Source organism: Rhopalosiphum maidis, chromosome 3 (genome assembly GCF_003676215.2).
Source record: "Rhopalosiphum maidis isolate BTI-1 chromosome 3, ASM367621v3, whole genome shotgun sequence".
In the NCBI taxonomy this organism is placed as follows: domain Eukaryota; kingdom Metazoa; phylum Arthropoda; class Insecta; order Hemiptera; family Aphididae; genus Rhopalosiphum; species Rhopalosiphum maidis.
In genome coordinates this window covers 63,062,446-63,085,299 of record NC_040879.1, presented here as the reverse complement: position 1 = coordinate 63,085,299, position 22,854 = coordinate 63,062,446, and the positions used below count along the sequence as shown (strand labels likewise).

Here is a 22,854-nt window from a genome sequence, read left to right as displayed (position 1 = left end):
TCATGCATAGCATTACAAATCAATAAACCTTATAAACACAAAACGTAAAAAAAAAAATGTTTTCTTATATCGTCTATTTATTATTATTTACGTTAACTATTAAAAAAAAAAATTAAACTATGATATTGAGTTATGAACAATGTATGTATCCTTAAGTACATGATGTTACAATTCATTATAAATTATTAAATGCAAACTGAAACATACGTCTAGGCTAAGTACAAAATTGAATATATTTTTATAAATTTTTCAATTAATTTTTCTATTTTATTCTATCAACGTGTAATATTAACAATATTAATAGTATATCATATACTATTACAAAACTATTACAAAGTTTAATAAAATGTACCTATATTGTATTTAAAATATATATTAAATAGTAATTCATTGTATTTTACAATTATTTTACTGGTTTAGTTCAAAGCTTTAAGACATTTTTTTTTCTTAACTTTAGAGAAACTGTATTTCATAATGCATAGATTATATTATTTAATGTGTTTATTAAAACTACTTGCTTGTAAATCCCCAAAGTTTCAAACCTGTTTTTCGTTCTTATAAACGTCTGATTACTTAATCACTCTAGTTCTTTTAAGAAACATGTATATATTACATTATGTGCTTTTAAGTATTCAAAAACCGAATATTCCGTGATCAAAAATAAAATGTTAGAAATTTAAAATAATATGTTAAATAATAAATACTCGACAATTAAAAAAAAAATACATGCATGTTAGTTGTATATTATTAATATTATTATATTTAGATAAATCATTACAAAGTTTGAAATTAATTGCAATTATTACATTATAACTGTATTATTATTATTTATTAAATATATCGCACAACATGTTGCAAATACAGCCACATTTGTGAAACGAATATCAGATGTGTAATTTGAGGCTAGAAACCCCATCACCAACTTAATCCATCAAAAATGTATAGAATAATAGTAATAATAATAAGATCTATTATAGCTTAAAATTGAATTGGACAAACTTTATATAAAAAAACATATCTTCAAATAAAAACAGAAAAAAATACTAGAATACCTATAGACTAAAATAAATATTCACACTGCATCCGACACTCAGAGGACTAGAACTATGGACCTGTTGTGCAATTCTTGATCTTAACTTTTTAGACGAAGGATGTAAATAGTATTATTTGGGTAACTACTTAATAACACCTGCAAGTTTACAAGTAATACAGCTAGGTCAGTCAGACTAATTTTGCGAATAATGCACCCCTGACTAGGATTAATCGAGATTGTAATATTTCTCTTTAGTACACAGATCGTTCTTTTTTCTCTCGTTGTGTTTTTGTAATTCATTGTTAATGATATAAATAATTAAAAGCCGTTCGATATTTATTTTGTAAAAATAAATAAATAGGTATTAAGTAATAATAGTTAATTCAGTGAGGTTGCATAAATTATACATATTGTTTGTATTATAATTGTACAAACGTATTAGGTGTATAGTTCTGTGTATCCACATTGCTAATCGTATACGTGTGGGGTGGTTTGCAGATCGAAGGCTGCAAGAGAATGGCGGCGGTGTGGGCGATTTTCGGATGACGCGCGCTATGGCCATTGTGCTGCTCGTCGCCGGGTCGTTGGTGGTGGTTGCTTGCGGCGCCGCCACGTTCCTGCGGTACCGGCGGGACGACGACGACGGCGACGACAACGACGAAGACGACCGGGACAACGGCCGCGGATCGGAACGGACTATAGTGGACGCGAGTACGGTTTGCATCGCTGGACCCGGGAACAAGCCGGACGGACCGGTGCACTGTCAGCCGGCCAATGTGGACGGTTGCGCGGTGCCGGCGAACGGCGCGATGCCGAGTAACAACAACGGCGGTGCGAACTTCGGCAACGGCAACAGCAACGGCGGCAAGAACACGACCGCAGCCGACAACGGCAAAGAGTTCCACTGCGGTAACGTGGTCGGCGGCCGAGTGGTCGGCGGTCTGCAGAGGATCTGCAGCAACACGATCGGCAGGAGCACGCCGATCGGCGCCCCTTGCGCGGACGGCGGTGGATCGCAGCAGGACGTGGTCTCCGGAGCACCGATCGCGCTAGTGCCACCTTCGCGCGCGTCCCCGACAACCCTTTTGCGCGGCACGCCGTCCTCCAACAACGCGCATCAGCCGTCGTACGGCGCGACGTGCAAGCCATCGTTGCAGCAAAAAATGTCTATGTCGAGCTCGGCCGCCAACGACCAACCAGGACCGGGGCGAATACCACAGTCGTACCACAGCAAGAACCCGGACATCATTCCGGCGCCACTCATGTCGCCCGGCAACGTATACAATAACTACAACAGTGGTAAGGATCTATATCAGTTTTCTTTGTCATATTGTACATAGGAAACCTTGTAAAAGTATTCGAGTACACGTCACATAGATCATTATTTTTAAAAGTATTTAAAACAGTATATATTTCAATAGTCGGCGAAAAAAAAAAAATAAAACGAGTACGAATTGCGTGTGTATAAAAAATACCAGATAGCCGAATTCGATAGATTATTGTCGTCAACAAAATAGCCGCTATTCGTTATCCAAGAGGTGAATGTTTATGTTGTCAGTATTGCAGATAAAAGTGCATTTGAAATAGATTAAAATATAATAATATCATTATTATTATTATTATTATTATGTCAAAATCACTAATATATAAAAAAAATTAATCATGTATTTGTGGTTAAAATACTTCAAAAGTATCTCTTTTAAGTTAAATTCTTAAACATTCACGTCTTATAGATTTAATAGATTTTATTTTTATTTGTCCATTTTATTGGAGACATTATTTTATACGTAGGTATGGCCATGGTAGTTGATAATCTAGTATTTTTAAATATCTGTGGATCTGTAGTATAAATACACATACTTTCAATAAGTATTTTATAGATGCATTCGAATATTTTCATTTTTATTACGTTATGTTTTGTTGCACCTTGTAAAATATCAACTCAACTGAAATATTTTTAGCTTTGTTTTATGTCTTACATTATTTAATTTATAGATACAAGTTAATTTAAATTTATTAAATGTTCGATTAGGTATAAATTCACACAAAACGAATATATTTTACGCATTACTCAGTGGTCCAGATATACTTATTTTTTATACATCAATAATTTACTGCGATGATATTATACAGTACACTAGATCCACACTTCATAAATGATATACTAATGAATAATAATTAAATTAAATTTGTAATATTTTAGTATAAATTAAATTCTGTCTAGAAGGCAACATCCATTTCTCATTTTTTTTCTTTTACACGATTTAATTAGTATTTGATTTTAAATACAGATACATTAAGAAAGTATTTAAAATATTTTTTCCCAGTACTATTTTCAAAAGGATTTAAAATACGTATTTGATTAATTATTAATAAGTATTTTAATTATTTTACGCTAATATTTTACAATACTTGATGTATTTAACTATAACTAATTGCCATTTCAGTTTTTGATTTTTTTTTTTTCACTGGGGAGATGCTAATTATGGTCCTTGGGCATCTCTCATAAATCCGATCCTTAATTGTACATTTTTAAATATAGTATCATAGTATTATACATTATATATGTAATATGTTATGCTACGATCGGTTATTTCGTATTAATCGAAAATTGGACCCATGTAACAAAATATCCTTTTTAAACACCGCGTAATTATAATTTAGTATTGAAAAGTTTAAAAATATAATACTCTTCATCGTAATATAACTAATAATAATATAATATATGATAATTATATTATAAAATAATCGAACATGACCTTTTAGCTAATGATGATTCTAATGGCTAATAAAAACGCATTATTCATATCAAAAATGTGCTTTGAGAATTCGCAAGTGAATTGTCATAAAATTTAAAATTGTATTATTATATTTTTATATTACAATTATGAAATATACTATTTGAAATTTGTTTACAAATTCAATTTTATTGGTATTTTGGTAAGTTGTACATAATTTCAAAACTACAATTTTGGATCGAGTTATGCTTACGATTTATAACACTGTAATTACTATTTTTATTGTAGTGTTGTTAAAGACAATAACCTACATATTTTGTTATTCCACAAACGAAAGCAGAATATTCATTTTTACGAATGTTAATGTATGAATACCGAATAAATAGTTATTTTTATTAACAAACATTTAAAATTTAAACGAGTTGAATAAAATTAAAAAGACGTACGTCATACACTGCACGGTTATTTCTGTCCGAGAAAATAATTTAAAACAATCTACCATTGAAAATATTATAAAAATTCAATTCATTCTAAAATTGTGGAGTTATAAATAATTTTTTTTCTTTAAAAGAACAAAAATTACTTAGGAATTTGTTTTGTATAATATATAGATACCTACACAAAAAATTGTTTTTAATTGTTTGCCCATCACTACAAATAACTTTCATCGTTATTTACATTAATTTATGATGAAATAATCGTGGTTTCTACAGATCATGGTGACCCGGTTGACTCCATGACTCTCATCATGGCTTCGTCCACGTCTTCATCCCCAATACACAACCACCGTCAACAGCAAGTCCACCAGCACAACCGTTACAACAACCCGGCAGGACAATACCACTCGGGCGTCATGACGCTCCGTCGGCCCGTCGTTATCAATACGCAATATTATGGTGGAGGCGGTGGCGGCGGCAATCTGCAGAGAAATAACCAACAACCACCCGATGTAAGTACTAAAAACCAATAAAAAAAAATTACAATAAACACGTATACCTACATAATATTTTATCAAGTATATAATGATTTGTTAGAAAATAATAAGTTGATTAAAAAGTATACATATATTTATAATTACTTCTTTAGAGCAAAACAAATTCTTCTCACTCAAAATAAAATTATTATTGATACTTATTAGTTGTTGACATTATTGTGTTGATATATCGTCATAATTATCACGAACGCTTATACAGACTACAGTACCTAAAATAATGTTTAGATGCGGTTCCCAAAATTAAAACACCACGAGCCCATTCCAAGGGACCACAATTCAAACTAAAATAAGAAAAATATTATTTACAATTTATTACAATAACTATTTTTGTTGATTTCAATTCAAATTTTATAAAAAATAATTTAATATAATTATTAAATATATTAGTATATTAATAATAGTAACGCTAATTTTATGTTAAGGACTATATTTATTAGATTATCAAAAAATGTGTCCATCTTTTTATATAACTGTTTTTAATATTTAACTGATTCACATATCCTACGACATATATCCTTGACATATACTACGTATTCATAGTTTGTGGCTTCCGAAATTCACATAAATGCAGTATGCAGATATACCTACGTTATATAGACAACTTCCGGTGATCGGCTTTGTCTGTTATGTCAACTTCCTTCCGTGCTTGGCTGATATTTTTACTGAGATGAACGAGCTTTAAATTATTTATCAATGATAAATAGTGTTCATCTTTTATTCACGTCGATCATAGTAATCATAGCAAAATCATAGCACGGCTAAATTTTATCAAAAAAAGTCCATCATTAGCTAAAAGTTTGGATACCACTGGTATCAGTGGTATCTATAAAATATTTAGCTTAAAATATTAACATAATCTATTAATATCTATCTTAATTCGATGGTGACACTAAAATAATATTAAATACACAATTTTTGACAAATGCTGGCAATTATAGGTATTTTAAATTTATCGTTAAATTGAGATGACCCACTCGTCTCTTTCAAAAAATACAATAATAATATTCACAAGTCTTTAGAAAATAATAAACGGTTTGAAGTAATTCTGATTTCTGATTTTTAATCGCACTCTACTCTCCACCTATGACCTGTATTATTTATAACTATCAGCAACTTAATTATGTAGAAGTTGGGCTATCTTCTTGCAAATTTTTAAATAGATAGTTAAAATATTATTATATTTTAAATACTTCTACTGCCCTTTTTATTACATCAGAGAGATTATCCGATCTTATTATATCCTTATGAGGTATGAGTTAATAGTGTTATAACTATATAGGGCTTATACTGACTATGGACTAAATGTCCAAAAAACCCTTACGATAAAGTATTCCCGTAAAAATACGAGATAAATAACCGTTGTTATTTCACAACACAGTTTTTTTATTGCTTATTGTGGATTATTTACTATTGCCATGTTATTTTGGTACAACAACGATCCGGATTAAAAAAAAAAAACGTGTGTAGCGCGTTATTGATATATGGGAAAGCGTTCCGCTATTTCTTTCTAACCAATTTCAACGACAACATAAATGTGCAGTGCAATGCATTTATAAAAAAAAGAGGGAATGGATAACTATTCTGCTGTACAGTAGATTTTGAATAAACCTAGTTATTGAGGAGTAAGACACTCTAAAAGTGTAATGTATCTATGTATTAAATTTGAATTAAAGGATTATAAATCATTGTGTATGAAAAACGATACCGAGCGAAGAAAGACTGTAAACCTATATCACTAAATACATTTCATGATAGTTTTTTCGATATTTCTATTAATACAATAATAGTTGAATTGATTTTTGCTAAAAATATTATATTTATTGTATTTATTAAAATTGACTTTGAGTTAATATCGCCCAACTGTAAAACAGTACAAATAGGTAGTTATTAATAATATAAATAGGTAAAAGGTAATAGCTTAAAACTAATCTATATATACTTTGAAAATACCACTGGATATAGTAAAATTCAAAATATACGTAAACATTTTAAGTCTTCGCGAATAATGTTTTTTAATTATAACAAAATAACGTTATTTTTCATTTAAATATGTAATTTTGTTCAAATTTAAATTTCAAATGTGTTCATAAAATAAATTATGATCACATATTTATAATACCAATATAAATATTTGTGATAGTTGGTATTATAATATAAAATACTCGTATTTATGAGTTAACCTTAAATTAAATTTTTAAGTATTAGCTATATACATATATACACACACACATGTGTTTAATTTAAACATTTTGTTAATTGTTTACTATTAAATAATTTACACATTTTCGTAATGTTATTAAAATTATTTAAACGTCTATAAAAAAATATTGTGACTATGTATTTTTGCATTTCTACTGCATTCTTATTGTAATGACAAACAAAAATAACACACACACACACACGCGCATTGAAAAATAAATATATTCAATGCTCCGTTAATAATCTAAAAGTTAGCTCTGCTACACGAAAAAAAAAAATGTAAAACATTTTGCAAAAATGCTTATTAAAATCTTCCGGTATATTATGAAACACATTTCCAGATAACTTAGACACTTAGTAGTTAGTTGTATTTTGAATTATTAATGAAAAATATGCAAATTCCCATAAGCCCTTGTCATAACTTATAAAATATATTATTAGTTCCGTCGTGCATAATAATATTATCACGTGTTTACACTGTCAAGCAGCCGATCGTCATGGTCAAAGGTGGCGTTTCGTCGGGAGCCGTCAATTATCCGACGACGACGTCTTCGGCCGCGGCTTACTGCACCCTCCCGCGATCCTCTTACCACCACCACCACCAACACCACCAAAATCACAACCTGCACAACCACCCACACCACCATCAACAACAACAGCAACACTGGCATCAGCAGCAGCAGCAGCAGCTACAGCAACAACAGCAGCAGCACCAACTTCCCGCTGACTTGGAAGTGGACGTGGTCGAACCGCCGCCGCCGCCCTGGCCGCCGCATAATCTCGCGGGCGCTTATCCGGCGACGGTGATTGTCGTCCCGTCCCCACCGTTACCCTCGCCGCCCGTACAGCAGTCGACGCCTACGGCCGCGGTCATCGTTCCCGCGCCGGACAAACTTCAAACGGTCAACAAACGCGAGAGCGCAGTATGACTACGACGGAGCACAGACGTTTGAACGATATATTTTTAAAGTATAAAATTATTATAAACAATTATTATTTTACTGTTATCGGATAGAAAATAGTTGTAAGTAATATAATTCAATTTCGTTTAATTTGTTTGTATTACGTTTTTATCATTATAATTTCGTTATTGTTGAAATTTTTATTTGAGACTTGTAAATTATTATTATTATCGATTATTTATACGACTTCTTGTACCATACTATACCTGACGTGTGTAAAACCTCACTCGTATATATTATATATACGCGCACTCACATACACAACAATTCCCATGCCCACACTGATACACATACGTTGTTCACTTGTTCGCACCAAATTTATAATTTACCCCCCCCCATCCCCTCCACATTCCCCACTCGGAAAAGATAACTCTCGCGGTAAGCAGAACATGTTTTTTTATATAATATAATAAATGAATATAAAATACAGTCGTATACTATAAATAGTAGTAATAATAAAATAATTGTTATTACTATTATTATTATTATTATTATTATTACTATAAACAATTATTATTGATATTTAATTACAAAAAAAAAGATTTTTATTAATACAATTGTATTCACAATATGTTCGTTAATTTTTTAATTCTGTACAAATACCATTTAAAAAAATACTAAAAAATATTATTATTGCATTGTATTTATATATAATATGTAATAAAGTTTCATTATTTCAAATGTTTACAAAAAAATTACTTTCATATTATAATATTATAGAAATTATAATAAATTGTAAGTTTTAATATAATATTTAATTTATGTCAATAATGCCGTTATGCCATTTGAGTAGATGATGGTATATACTATATATGGTAGCATGTGGCAGTTTGGGCTGTGATGAGGTAAGTGAGGGCGGCGCCTCACCTAAGAATATACTAACTTGATAATTAGTTTTAATATAAATTGTTTTATTATTATATTATTAAAAATTGAAAATAATATTTTAGTACCTAGGTCAAATACAATTTTAGCATCAAAAACAGAATCTAATTTTTTTTAACAAATTGAAATATTCTACTTTAAAAACTATTGAAAATGTTTCAGTTTTCGATTTTTTTCTGTTTGGTATATTCTTTATAATTTGTTTAGATACTATTTGTGAATTTATCATTTGTAAATAAAATAAAATATAACTAATTTTACTTATATATTAATTTTAATTTAGCCTGATTGAATATAATATATTAGTGACTTTTAAATCAGCGCCTAAACATGTCTAACTCAGTGTCTATCGTCAGGCTGTGATCTAATGATCAAGATTCGAAAAAATCGTAGTAAAGATGTGCTTATGTGCAGTAAAAGTTAAGTAAACATAAATGTGCTGACAAAAATCAATCGTTCGTTTTGCGATGAGGGCACTGACGAAGTTCATTAAAAATTATTTATTCATATGACAGCTAGGCAGCCAGTCAAGTAAGTAATACATTAATGATGTAATATTAGTTCCATATTTAAGTCGACTCCGGTTAGAAATAATTACTCCTCGTGGTACTTCTCTATAGGACTGGTGTAAATGTTTATAAATATTAGTGGAATTTATTGTTGGCCCATCGATACGATAATAACTACAAAAATGGAATTATATACCCAAATGCAATTCATTGTTTTAGATTGAGATTATTGACTTATTTACTAAAACGTTTTATCGGTTGGTAGTAATTTTCTAATTTCGGTTTACTGAAAAGTGCAATTAGTTTTTATTATTATTAATCACAAAAGCTGATTTGGCTTAGTGTCTCTTATACGCATCAAAAATCGCTAGCTAATTGTATTTTATTTTTAACTTTGAAAAAATATAATTATTAAGTTATAATGATACATCATGATAATTATATAAGTAGTTTAAATATTATAAATCAATAACAGTCATTTTTGCGCGCAAACATCGATTATTTTCAATATAAATCATCAATGAAGAAAGAGATGATTCAAATTGTAAGGTCGCACAGAAACTCACATGTATTGGTAACAATGGAACGTAAGACGTGAGACTTTTTCGTGTGCCACTAGAGACAGAGAATGGCCGAATAAGAATCTCTGCCACCAAGGATAAAGCTAGTTTTTTGGAAACGCAGAGACCTGTAATGAAGCCACTCTGTCCGACATGACCATTTCGTTTTTTTCACCAATGTGCATGTACACCAGTCTTATTAAAAACACCTCTCAATACCGAATCTGCGGAGCGACTATTGGACTTCTTTTTTTAACGAGCTAAAACAGTGTTCTATTTATTTGGATTATTATTATTTATTCGCGTGTTCAGAAAGTTATTTATTTATTATTTCACATTATATTATATTACAGCATAACATATATACAGCTACAAGACAGGTAAAACGTATTATTATAATTTACTTTATATTACTAATATAATTTATATATCTATTCTATGTATGATATACTTGATCATATTCTCGATACTTTCGAGAGCCTTCCGAATATCACGAGGAAGGTAATTGTGTAAATTTAATATTAATATCTGGTAGGTGGTTTTATTTTCTAGCACTTGTAAGTGTAAGGAAGAATACCCCAGACTTAGCCCTAAATATTACCAAGGCTGAGACCTTGTTTTGTTTTAGCCTGTTTAATTTTAGTATTGATTTTTCTTTTTTCTTTTTTACGTTATTACAAAGTAAAAAAATTATTGATTTTATTAAAGGAATTAATTCCAATTGGAAGCAATGATAGTTTGTTTTTGTTTAAAAAGTATGTAAGTACAGTATAAGAATAAAAAAGGTGTTATATTTCCCACGTACTAATTACTCTAGCGTAGTAATAATAATTCTGAAAACAGATTAGAATTTTTTGTTAATTCTACTTAAGATTGACTTTCCCGCCTTTTTTAATTTTATCCACATAATCCCAAAAACATACAAAAAAATAAGTAAAAATTAAAAATTATCTTATTTCAATTTTTAAAGAAACTAAAATTAAAATATTATAAATTTCAAAAAAGCTTTGCAACCAATTCATAGTGATTTCAGAGTTCTTAATTTCTTATTGCATTACTAGATCAATCATTATGTTAATAATAGATCACAACTAAATTTTCATACCACGCTTATGTTAGAAATACTCAGAAAATCACCACTTTCAATCCCCTTAATATGATATATGTATAATATAGTATAAAGAATATAGTTTAAGGTAAAAGATTTGACATTTTTAAAAGTTACAAGATTAATCAAATAATATTATATAAATACTTATACTTAAACTTTATCAATAAAATCCACGATGAATCTATAAAGAAAGTATACTTTACAAATGTTGTCAACATATTAATATCTTTCGGGGATTAAGGAGAATGATCTATTTTATTGCTATTACCCATTTTATAATGATTACTAATGTAAAGACGTAAAGTGAATCAAATAGAGTACCTATATACATTATGCATGTGTAGGTAATCTATAGTAAATACTGTAAATTAGATGTCAGTGACTTTTATCGTCCTTGGATCAATAATGTAATTGTATTTATGTAATCAATACTCAATAAAGTACTTATGATATATAAGTATCCACATTTAGTTTTACCGACACCTAAAATACCTATACTTCTATACAATATAAACTAGGTCAAAGTACTTGTGAATTCTTATATATACTAAATTATGAATATAATTCCACATTTGTATAGTATTATTAAACATTTTTTTTTTTTTAAGAAAAGAATTACTGAAAAAACTTGCAAAATGTAAATTGTAGTTTACAATATTATTATTTGATAATCGTTCGTACCTACCTTATTATTTAAGTGGTTTTTAATTTCTTTTTCTATAGATAGTGGAAAAGAAGATATAATAAATTGGCAGACAGGTAGATTGATGAGTATAGTAATATTATAATTATTATTGCGGACATAAACATCATGCAAAAGACCACTTTTTCCGACAATAAAAAGGCTCCCGGATAATATAATCATATACACTATACAAACATAATAACCTATTTCCACCAAAAATGAAAAAAGTTTGATTACCATTTCCGCCAAAATGTATTTTTTTGATATAACTTTCAGGTAAATATTGTTTTGGGAATCATATATGATGTAATCACTAATCAGTAGTGTATTTTAAACTTTCTATGAGGAGTAGGGTGAGTGAGTGGGTCTTAAATTATTTAATAATTAATTTTCTACTTATATTATGATTTGGATTTTTAAATAATAAAAATATTAAAATATGTATTAAAAACATGAAATATTTAACAAAAAAATTAACTGGTCTATTATATAAATTATTTTTTAAGTTTATTTATTCATCTTTATTTTTATTTTTTTTTTTTTTGACGATATGTCTCAACATGTATTTGTAATGACTGAAAGTGCATGCAATTTCAACTTAAAATAATTAAGTATATTATTTCATACTTTATATTTTAGATAGTGTAGATTAGATTTAATTTAATAAAAAAAAAAAAAAAAAGGTGGGCAAGTAGTTACCGCTTTGCTATACAGTAGGTGTTAACACTCAATTAAGTGGATCACTGTAATTGGATGTGTTAAATTTTATTTCAATAATTTAAACATTGTATATGAAAAATAATTCTGAGCGAAGACGGTCAATCAACCTAGATCATTATAAGTATAATTCATGTAATGTTTTTTGATATATTCGGAAAAGTTATTTATTTTACTCGTAGTAATAGTAGTAATAAAATAAATTTAATTGATTTTGCCGAAAATATTGCATTTTCAGATTATATCATTGTGTGTTTAAAATATAATAATATATATATATATATTATATATAAACAATAAACATGTTATGTCCCGCGAATAATGTTTTTGAACTACAACACAATATTTATTATTATCGTTATACATATTAATTTAAATACTAAAATAATAATTTCGTTCAAATTTTAACTGAAAATGTCTATAAAAAAATAACATTCATATATTTTTTAGATTTTTTTGGTTTCAGTATGAAATACCTATAGGCTATAATTTATTAAAAACTTTGATTTATACTTTCAAGCCTATTGGCTATAAAAATTATACACTTTATACATTTTAACTACAAAACGCACATGACGGATAGGTATAAAAAAAATCGAAAACTTCAATCATGTATAATAAGTAGCTCAAAAAGAGTCAAAATATTTTTAAAATTATACTAGGTGTACTTAAAAAAATGTCTACATAAATATTTAGAGAATATTTAAAAAAACTACAATTATTCGTTTTCGAGTTAGGTACACCATAAAATAAAATCAATTTTGTTAAAAACTGGATTTGCGTAAAAATTTCAGTTTATCCTTAATTTTTTTCTGATTATTTTGAAAAATACTTAGCATTTTTAATTGTAATCTCCCCTCTTTAAATTAAAAATTAATCCTATTTTAATTCCAAAACCATCTTCAAAGTTGAAAATCAAATCATTTTTTTAACTACTTATGCATTATACAAAAACACTTATCAATATGTCATTGTAAAATCAATATAGGTATTCAACGCTACGTTCAGAATCTAAAATTTTAAATTCAATAATCATTTATGTCTATTTTTAATTAGAAGAATATCTTTGTTCATAGTTTTTAAATTTTTTAAACCAACATTTTTAATGAGTACGTATTTTAATTTAATTTGTAATGTTATTACTCCGGAAAACGTTTAGGCACTCCTTAAATTTAAACATTTTTTTCTGCATTTTTCACTACCGCAACACTTATAATTATTGTTATATTTGATGTTTCTAATTTTTTTATAACTTGAACAAAAAAAAACAAATTTACGAAAACATATGCAAAATAATTTTTAGCTAGTAATTTTGTACATTATTAACATTTTTTTAAATAACAATTATTGTAGTTTTCTAATCAAGATATAGAAACGTCTTTTTTTTTCAAAATTATTGGAATAGTATACAAATATTGGTATCCGAGTACCCCAGCGAATCATGATTGTTTCAAGTAAAATTACAAATTAAGAAATAATTCCTTCAATTTTAGTACTCTACCATTGGAGCTTTGAAGAATGCTTTTTTTATAGTTGCAATTAATGAATCGCAACTAAAGGGGACTGTATAATGTAGTACCTACTTTAAATGTTTCAGCTACACACAATGAAATCCATGTACTACACATGTTAAATTTTATCTGAAAGTATTGTTTAAACTTTTCCAGCATAATATATGGAGTATGGTACTGAAGTAGTATCCGTTACGAACAAATTAACGTGTTTGTACTTGTATTGTGCCTACGCCTTGAAGCCATTAGTAAACCGTAAACCTATCGCTCCATTAAAAAATCTTGCAATTTATTGTTTGTTGAATATACTTGTTTAATTCCACATAGTTTAAAAAACAAATTCATTTAAATTCAGGAACGTATGCATGAACGAAAACAACTGTATATTAGGCATAGTTTATAACTATCTAACCTCTAACCGATGATATTATGATCAAAGATGTAACCTCAAACTTCCATTGTCTTATTTATACGACGTCGTTTATTAATATTTAATATTCTGATAAATGTAATGGGTACCTACTAAGAGCTGTGGAGGGAAAGGTGGCATGCGCCCCGGGCCGCCAACAATTTTTTTTATAATATTTTTAACTATGCATACATAAAATATATGAGAAAGTTTGTTTTACAATGATTTTGGACCATTACAAATTTTTTTTAAACAAATTTCCGACTATGGTTGAGTAAATGAGGAATAACAATTAGTCAACCGCAACGTTTTATTCTTGTATTGTTGTTTATTTGGCTTTATAATAAACTATTATGGTATTATTTATCTCAAAATCTACTGCACGTGGAGCACTGTTGCCGTCGCTTCCGAGGAACGCTCTTTTAGTCAATTGAAATTAACTAAGAAGTATTTACGATCAACCATGTCGCAAGAGAGATTAACCAATTCAGCAATATTGTCAATTGAGAATGAAATAACGAAAAACATAGATTTTGAAGTCGTCATTAAAGATTTTGCTTCAAAAAAGTCCAGGAAAATTAAGTACTTACATGATACGCTGTTATAATACATTTATAAATATAATATGTATAATATAATTTGTGATTTGTATTAATTTTAAATTATTTTATACCTACGTACCTACATGACAGGTATCATCGTATACGAAAAACGATTCTGAACGGAGGTGTGATTTGTCAGTCTAGGATATATTATATTATTATCTATATTTAAATTATAATTTCAAGAAAATTTTTTTTAAAAAGTCGAAAATTTCAATTGTCTGCAATAGCTTAAAAAAGTCAAAATATTTTATAATTTTAATCGTAAATAGATAACGCTAACATAAACATTTGTTGAAAATTTAAAGTGTTTACAATGATTCATTTTTGAGTTACAGCAAAATAAAAAAGTTGATTTTGTCAAAAGCTGATTATGCATAAAAATTCCCGTTTTTTCGTTACTTTTTGTAGGGTTATTCCTGACGCTTTTAAAGACTACTTTTCCTTTTCAAAGAGGGGCCGAAGTCAAAAATCAAAGCATTATTTCTACTCCAAAACGTGTTAACAGACACAAAAAAAAACATACATCATTGTAAAATCAATACATTCCTCACTTCGTTCAAAATCTAAAATTCAATTAAATAGGAATGAAATGCATAATGATGAACAAAATAGGGGGCGAATATTTTTAATTTTTAATTTGTGCGCCAAATCTTAACGGCACGACTCTGTTCAAATTACTCATTGGTTAAATATGGGTAGGTACCTATTTAATAATATATATTTGCATCAAAATTTGTAAAAATAAGTATGTAAAATAAAAGAAGTTTTATTTTATGCAGAGTGTTACGAAACGTGCTTATTTTTAGTCATAATTAAGAAATATTCATTCAATAAAATATTTACTTACGTAGAAATTCATGTCCTAAATATGACTACCATAGTACTACCTGTACGATTATCTCTTTACAATAATAGGTGCAGGTACACGATATACCTTTATTATTTTGATAGGTATAGCGCTATCACGTATAATAACCTAACTAAACTTCTGTGGGGCTAAATTCACATACACAATTGGTCTAAGTAACTCTTATGTAATATAAATTATAAACTGTCACTACGAGTACCTACAAGCACGGCCAGTACGGGTATTAATATGATTATGGAGGTAACATAAATCACGATTACGATTAAAATAATGTACACGAATACACGATGACTACACTGGTCGGTCTTATCATATTTTGTTCGTCGCTCGCTGTTCTTTTATAGTTTTGCCCGCCAAAATATCGAAAAGAGCGATGTGATAACAATAGTAAAGACATTGTACAATAATATTAATAAGTATTTTTCATATTATTCGACGTAACATGAAAACATCATGTTACATTAATATTATTTAATAATCGGTTTATTGCATTATACGTTGTTGTTAGACCTCAATTTGCATCTGTCATTCCGCAATCTTCTAGGTTTTAGTGCGATGTCCAATTGACAGTAAATTAAATATTTAACAGCAAGTAATACAAGTAGTTCGTGTATTAAACGAATGACAACGTTTCCAAATCCCTGAATTCCAGCAACATCGGTTTTCGATCAATTGAATTGTGTAACTCACAGTCTAGAATTATGGTAAGCATACATACAGTCGATATTATGTTGTCGTGTACGTCACAAAATAGCCAAACTATTCGTTTTTAGTTGACGGTTGTTGTTTCAAATGTTTCTCATCCAACACTTTCTTAACTAGATGTTCAAATGCCAAATGAGATTCATAATTTACACAATAATATTTCTTCTTCTTGTATAATGTTAAAATATCATATTATAACACGTGATAACTGTTATTGGCAATATTTATTAAGATACCTGCACAGTGTGCAACATGCTATAGAACACAGTGTGAGTGGTTGGCTTGGCTGCAGAACACGGCGTCTAAAATTTGCGCTGCCGAATGGCTTCATGTGGAGGGGCCTTTAAACTGTTCTGTAGTCAAATGCCAAAACAACTAAGTATTGACACTAATCTGTACTGACCACTTAATGAACAGGTATACTGTCAGAAGGCCACATTATGGTTTGTTTTGTTCCAGAACTTTCTATTCAAATCCAATTAAAAATGTTTTTATCTTGATGATGTAAGATTGTTTAAAAATTGAATATGACCATAACCTAAGTTGTTGTTAAAAAATAATTTCTTATACTTATAATTTAATATTCATTCAGAGGACAACACATTTATATTTCATATTTGTTATCTTGGTCTTACAAGTGTGTAACAGCAAATTTTGATTGTATTAACTTTTTATATTTTTGATATTTTAATGAATTTACCTTTAAAATTGATAAAAGATTAAAATTATAATATATTATTATTAAAATTATCGATATGTTAATTACTTAATATAAATTTTCATTTCGATTTTAACTTTTGCCTTTACTTAAAATCTTATTTTATGCTTACATTTACATTTAATTTTTAGAAGTCATCAAATAATAATAAGAAGACAAATATAGATGATATAAGCAGGGAAACTCAACGACTAGTTAAAGATAGTCATGTGCGTTTACCATATCACAAACCAAAGCAGAAGTCATTAAAGATTTCCTTAATAGACAAAAAATATCAACTGAGTGTCAAGCATCTTTAACAGGTTCCAAAAAATTACTTCAGAAAGCATGGCAAGTAAAACTAAAAATGTATAATTTAATAAATGATAAATACTTAATTATAGAATGTAATTTTGATATAATGCTTTAAGTATTTAAACAAATTTACGTCTAATAGTTTTAGAATACATATGATTATACTATTGTTTTTATATACTATATTATAGTGTTTGAATATAAACCTTTTTTTAATTATTTCTGACTATATATCTGGTTGTTAGGTACTATGTAAATTATAATTATTGTGGGAAGTTACTATTAAATTTAAAAATGTAATTTTCAATTATTGGTAAGTTACATTGATACTTATTTTACTACGATACCAATATAATGATACTATACTGTGACAATTTTTACTCACTGATAATCATTTTTTTGGTATAATTGATGTATTTAGAAAGTTTTAGAAATTACTATTTTTAGTTTCTCTGATTATTTATATTATTTATTTATTAGTTTAAATTTATTAATTTGATACCAATTTCACCATATTTTTTTTTTTTTTATTGGTAAGGCTATAATTAATAAAATTTCTAATTTCAATGTAAAATATAATATTTTAATCATATCCATCATCTATAAGTTATAATTACATTGTACACAATAAATATGTATAGCAAATAATTAATTTTTTTATTCATCATTCATTTGTATACATAAATTTAGGGAATTGATTGAAAGTAAAGAACAAACTGTTGAAAAATTTTACAATGAAGAAAGTGTTCAAGAAGAAAACAATGAAAAAACATCTTTGAATAATAGTAATACTCAAGCGGAAAACCATTTTTCTTTAAATGATAATAACTTTGATAAAGGTTTGAAATTAAATGTTAATTATTTATTTTAAAATAACTATATGGTATATTTAATTTAATACACTGTTTAAATTAAAATTATCTATAAAATAATAGCCAATCACCTACCTGTTTCTTTGTATATCATAATATATAAATGTGTGTGTGTGTAAAATATTAATTGTAATAATATTTTATTTATTGTTTTAAACAGAAATTACTCTTAATGAAAACCATAACAATAGTTTAACTGAATTTGATGATGATGAAGAAAATTATGACAGCAACTCAATTGTAGAAAGTGAATTATCATCTAATGATGAAGAAATCGATAATAATGAAGATGGATCAATTGATGATGATGAAAATGAAGCAATTAATGATGATGAAAATGAAGAAATTGATAATGATGAAAATGAAAAATTTGAAGATGACGATAGTGATGAAGAAGATAACTCCAGGCAAGAAAAACAATTGTATTCTGAAGATGATAAAACAGAGGTATGTATAAAATATTACTTTGTTAATTCAATATTAATTTGTAATTTTTTGTTATTTTAGAAAGGTAATGTGACAAGTTAGAAAATAATAAGAATATAAAAAGTAAGTTTTTTTTTTTTTTAATCTTAATATATTATAGACACTGAAGATGCATTAAAAAGAAATATTGTTAAAACATTCATTGATGATGAAGCTGAATTGTCTGAATTAGATTGTAGTTCAGATGATGAAGATAATTTACCAAATTTCATTAATGAATCAGAAGACGAAGAAGGTAGTACAGATAGATAATAAAAAAAATTTTATTTTAAACAATATTGTTTCGTTTTGTAAAATACTATTTATATTTATTCCTTTAGACCATGATGTAGAATTTCCTAAAAAAAAGAAACACAGATTAGTTTTGTTATCAGAAAGCAGTGATGATGATAATAATGATAATATGGATAGTAAAAATGAAAATAATTCAAACACAGAAACTAAAATTATACCAAACAATTTATCACCTTTGTTTAACGACTCTGATGCTATTGTATCTACACAACAACTGATGGGTTTTTGTTCTGGACAATTCCAATCCCAACAATTGGATGCTAAGGTTTCATATACGCCTTTTATTTTATTTATTTCATTAACTAATTATAAATTGTATTTATATTTTCAGGAAGATAATGAAGAAGTAGATGATTTTGAAGATAATTTTGATTCAGAAGTGTAAAATTAAATATTTATAACTAATTTTTAAAGTATAATGTGTCAATAATATTTATTTATTTAGACCAATAAAGGATACTGACATTACCGCAAATGAAGATGATGTTGATGATGATAATGTTTCTCTCAAACTAGTTTCAGCTAAAGATTTTTTTGATGATGAAGCAGAGTTATCTGAATCAGACTGGAGTTCTGATGATGAAGACAAATTAGTTGATTTGAATGACAAATTAGAAGAAGAAGAAGGTGACAAGGATAAGCTAGACGAAAGTCTTGTTAAGGATGGATTAGACAAGATATATATGTAAGTTAATAAATTAATTGGTAATCATTTGGTTTAAATTATTGTTTTTAAACTAAATTTAGGCGACAGCTTTTGGACGATGATAACCAGCAAGTAACTGCACTCAAAGAAATGCTTCTTGAAGATGGGGAATTATATTCAGATTCTAATCGAAAAAGAAAATTTCAATGGGATAATGATGGTTAGATTTCAACTTATTAATGTTACCTTTACATTTACTATAATTTAATTCCTATATAGATCAGGATGATGTTGCTCTTAAGAAACCTTTATTCTCTGACAATGAAGAAGATAATGAAGATGATACATTAAGTGATGATGAAAAAACAGAACAGTGGAGAAATGAACGTTTCAAACGTGAATCTTATTTATCAGAAGTAACTATAAATATATATATATATATAGCATTCATAAGGGTGATCCGACATTCAAATATATGTTCTATGTAAAATTGATAGATCTACCTGATACACCTTGTATATCGGCATGATAAATGTAATAGTTATATTTCAATTTTACAATTTGATTTTGATAAATAATTTTATGTTTCAAGAGCTAATTCAGTATCTATACCTAAATAATAATAAAAAAATTAAATGTTGATCAGTAAATTTATAATTGTAGTATTTATTTATTTACTAATAAAACAGTTTTGTTTTTACAATGTCTATTATATGATATAATTAATTTTTTTTCAGAAAAATAAATATTCTGATGAAGAGGAAAGCAACGAAGATGAAGAATCCAGTAATATTTTACAAACATCTGTATCAATTGTGAAAAAAACCCATATTGTATGTTTTATATTTTTTTATCATATTTTTATATCGCTGTACAAAATAGGCTGCTATATTTCTATGTTTTTTAATAATGTGGCCCACCTTGTATAATATAAATTAATTGATCAATAATACGTTTATTTTTAATTTTAATATCATAGGTGAAGTATCAAAATGGCAAAAGTAAATTAATATCAAAAACATCTTATAATGAAAAAAACAATGAATCAATACAGTTAAATGAAAATAATGATGAAACTGATCCAAATAGCCAAAATTTAAGTACTAACTCAACTGATAAAATTGAAAAAAATAAAATAAAAACCAATGACTTAGTTGACCTCCAAGTTGTAAACATAATTTCATCGAAAGTAAGATTTGTTCATTAAAAACAATTCAAATTAGATTAAAATGGTGATAAGTACTTGTTTTTATAAATCATTGATATTTTACAGCATAATAAATGTATAAAAGGATCATTCATGAAGCGTAATGGTGATAAGTTAACTAATGCATTGCTGTTTGCAAATAAAAAAATAACTAATAATGATGGAACAAACCCTAAAAATTATGAAGAAAAGAGAGAAATGAAGTCATTGAGTACGATTACAGCTACTGCTAGTAGTAATCCATTTGCATATTTGATGAGAAATGACAAAACTCATGAAAATGTTGGTGATTTAATGGTTTGTTATGTTTGTATTATATCTATTTAGTATACTTGTGTAAAGTGGCGGCGTATTAGGGTACATTGTCTATCCAAAAATATCGAATAATTTAATTTTAAAAATTAGTTGTTTATTATATGCTTCTATACTACATAAGTATTTTATTTCTTCATAATTTTATAAATCAAATGTTGTTTACACTAATTCGTTTCGACTCTACAGTGTCTGTGTGAGTAACAAGTATGATTTATATATTTTTATGTACAATTTTATTTAAATTTTATCTATACCATAATAATTGTTGTTCGGTCGTCGACGTTAAATCGGTCAAGACATATTGAATTGTGTCTCACTATTAATGACGGGCGTATGACATGGTAAACAGGGGACGTAGTGAGATTTTACCAAAATTATATGTATGGAAAAGACATGTCTCAACGTAATATTTTAATAATTTAATTGCATTCCGACAGTGGTTTAGAGCCTTTTATATGTGTGTAATGTTTTTTTATTTTTAAATACATTTTATATAGCACCATTTATTTAGTTGTCTTGTTGTCTACCCTATCAAATTGTTTACGCGCCGCCACTGCTTGTGTAATTTAAATTATTAAATGTTATTGTTTATCAAGTTGGTATATATACGAAGATGATATGGAGATAGATTCTTTTAGTCTTCTTTTCTTTTGCTGATTTAGGTATAATGTTGTTTTGTGTATCACTGTTGATATGAGATAATATCACAGAAATATAGAATACAATTATCAAAAATACTATACTTTATTATAATATTAAATATTAATATATTAAGCATCTGGAAATATAATGGCCCATGCCAATACACTGTTTACTGTAAAATATCATTTGAAAATGTTTCTGGTTGTAAAATATTATCAATTACTATCTGGCTATAGCTATACTTCTAATATAAGCGTTTGGTTGCTATTTTAATTTTTAAGGCAATATCACATGGATCCATACTAAATGATAAACATTATATGATATATACAATATTTTAATACTTAGTGACCCATTTAGTTGATGTTATAACTTATGACTGATTTGTTGTACAACTTGTACTCCAATGATTGCTCCATCTGATGAATGTAAATATATATTTGTTCATTACATTTGGAAAATAAAAAATAAATGTTGAACTGCATAAATTATATTGGACCTAAATACGAGTTAATAATGTTATTTTTACTTTTCAGAAAATAGAAAAAACAGTTAATAGTATCAATCTTAGTAAAACATATATTACAACTTCACAAATTCATCCAGAGGAAAGTAAACAAACAGTCAAACTCAACAAATCATCACACAGTATCTTGAAACAATTTGAATAGTAAATGTGTAGTTAACATTTGTGTTTTCAAACATTAATGTAGATTAAGATGGTGTTTTCATCTTAAGTTTTGTATATAATTATGTTTATTTATGTATTTATTATTTCAAGATGATTTCAAATGTATTATATCATACTAAATTTTTTTATAAAATTAAGTACATTTAATATATCTAATTATGTAATCATACTGTACACAATTTATAAAATACAACTATT

General features: G+C 27.5%; 2 protein-coding genes across 3 annotated transcripts in view; both read left to right on the top strand.

The window, feature by feature from the left end:
* LOC113556330 overlaps nt 1–8,412 on the top strand; it is a 58,382-nt gene extending 49,970 nt beyond the window's left edge. Inside the window, exons 13-15 of one of the 2 annotated variants that reach the window (XM_026961200.2) lie at nt 1,532–2,332; nt 4,485–4,720; nt 7,450–8,412. In XM_026961200.2, the coding sequence (XP_026817001.1) occupies nt 1,532–2,332; nt 4,485–4,720; nt 7,450–7,893 (1,481 nt within the window). In that variant the 3' untranslated portion in view covers nt 7,894–8,412. The remainder of the gene's footprint in view (nt 1–1,531; nt 2,333–4,484; nt 4,721–7,449) is intronic. The other variant, XM_026961201.2, reaches the window with a different exon arrangement.
* Nucleotides 8,413–16,020: 7,608 nt separating this feature from the next.
* On the top strand, nt 16,021–22,815 carry LOC113558109 (putative leucine-rich repeat-containing protein DDB_G0290503). The gene is given in 16 exon segments (XM_026963621.2): nt 16,021–16,026; nt 17,344–17,452; nt 17,455–17,539; nt 18,194–18,342; nt 18,536–18,822; nt 18,883–18,886; nt 18,962–19,096; nt 19,182–19,420; nt 19,487–19,536; nt 19,601–19,840; nt 19,903–20,021; nt 20,081–20,217; nt 20,539–20,634; nt 20,781–20,990; nt 21,075–21,305; nt 22,502–22,815. Coding segments are annotated over 16 exon segments (2,232 nt in total). The 3' UTR covers nt 22,637–22,815.
* Nucleotides 22,816–22,854: the final 39 nt, after the last annotated feature.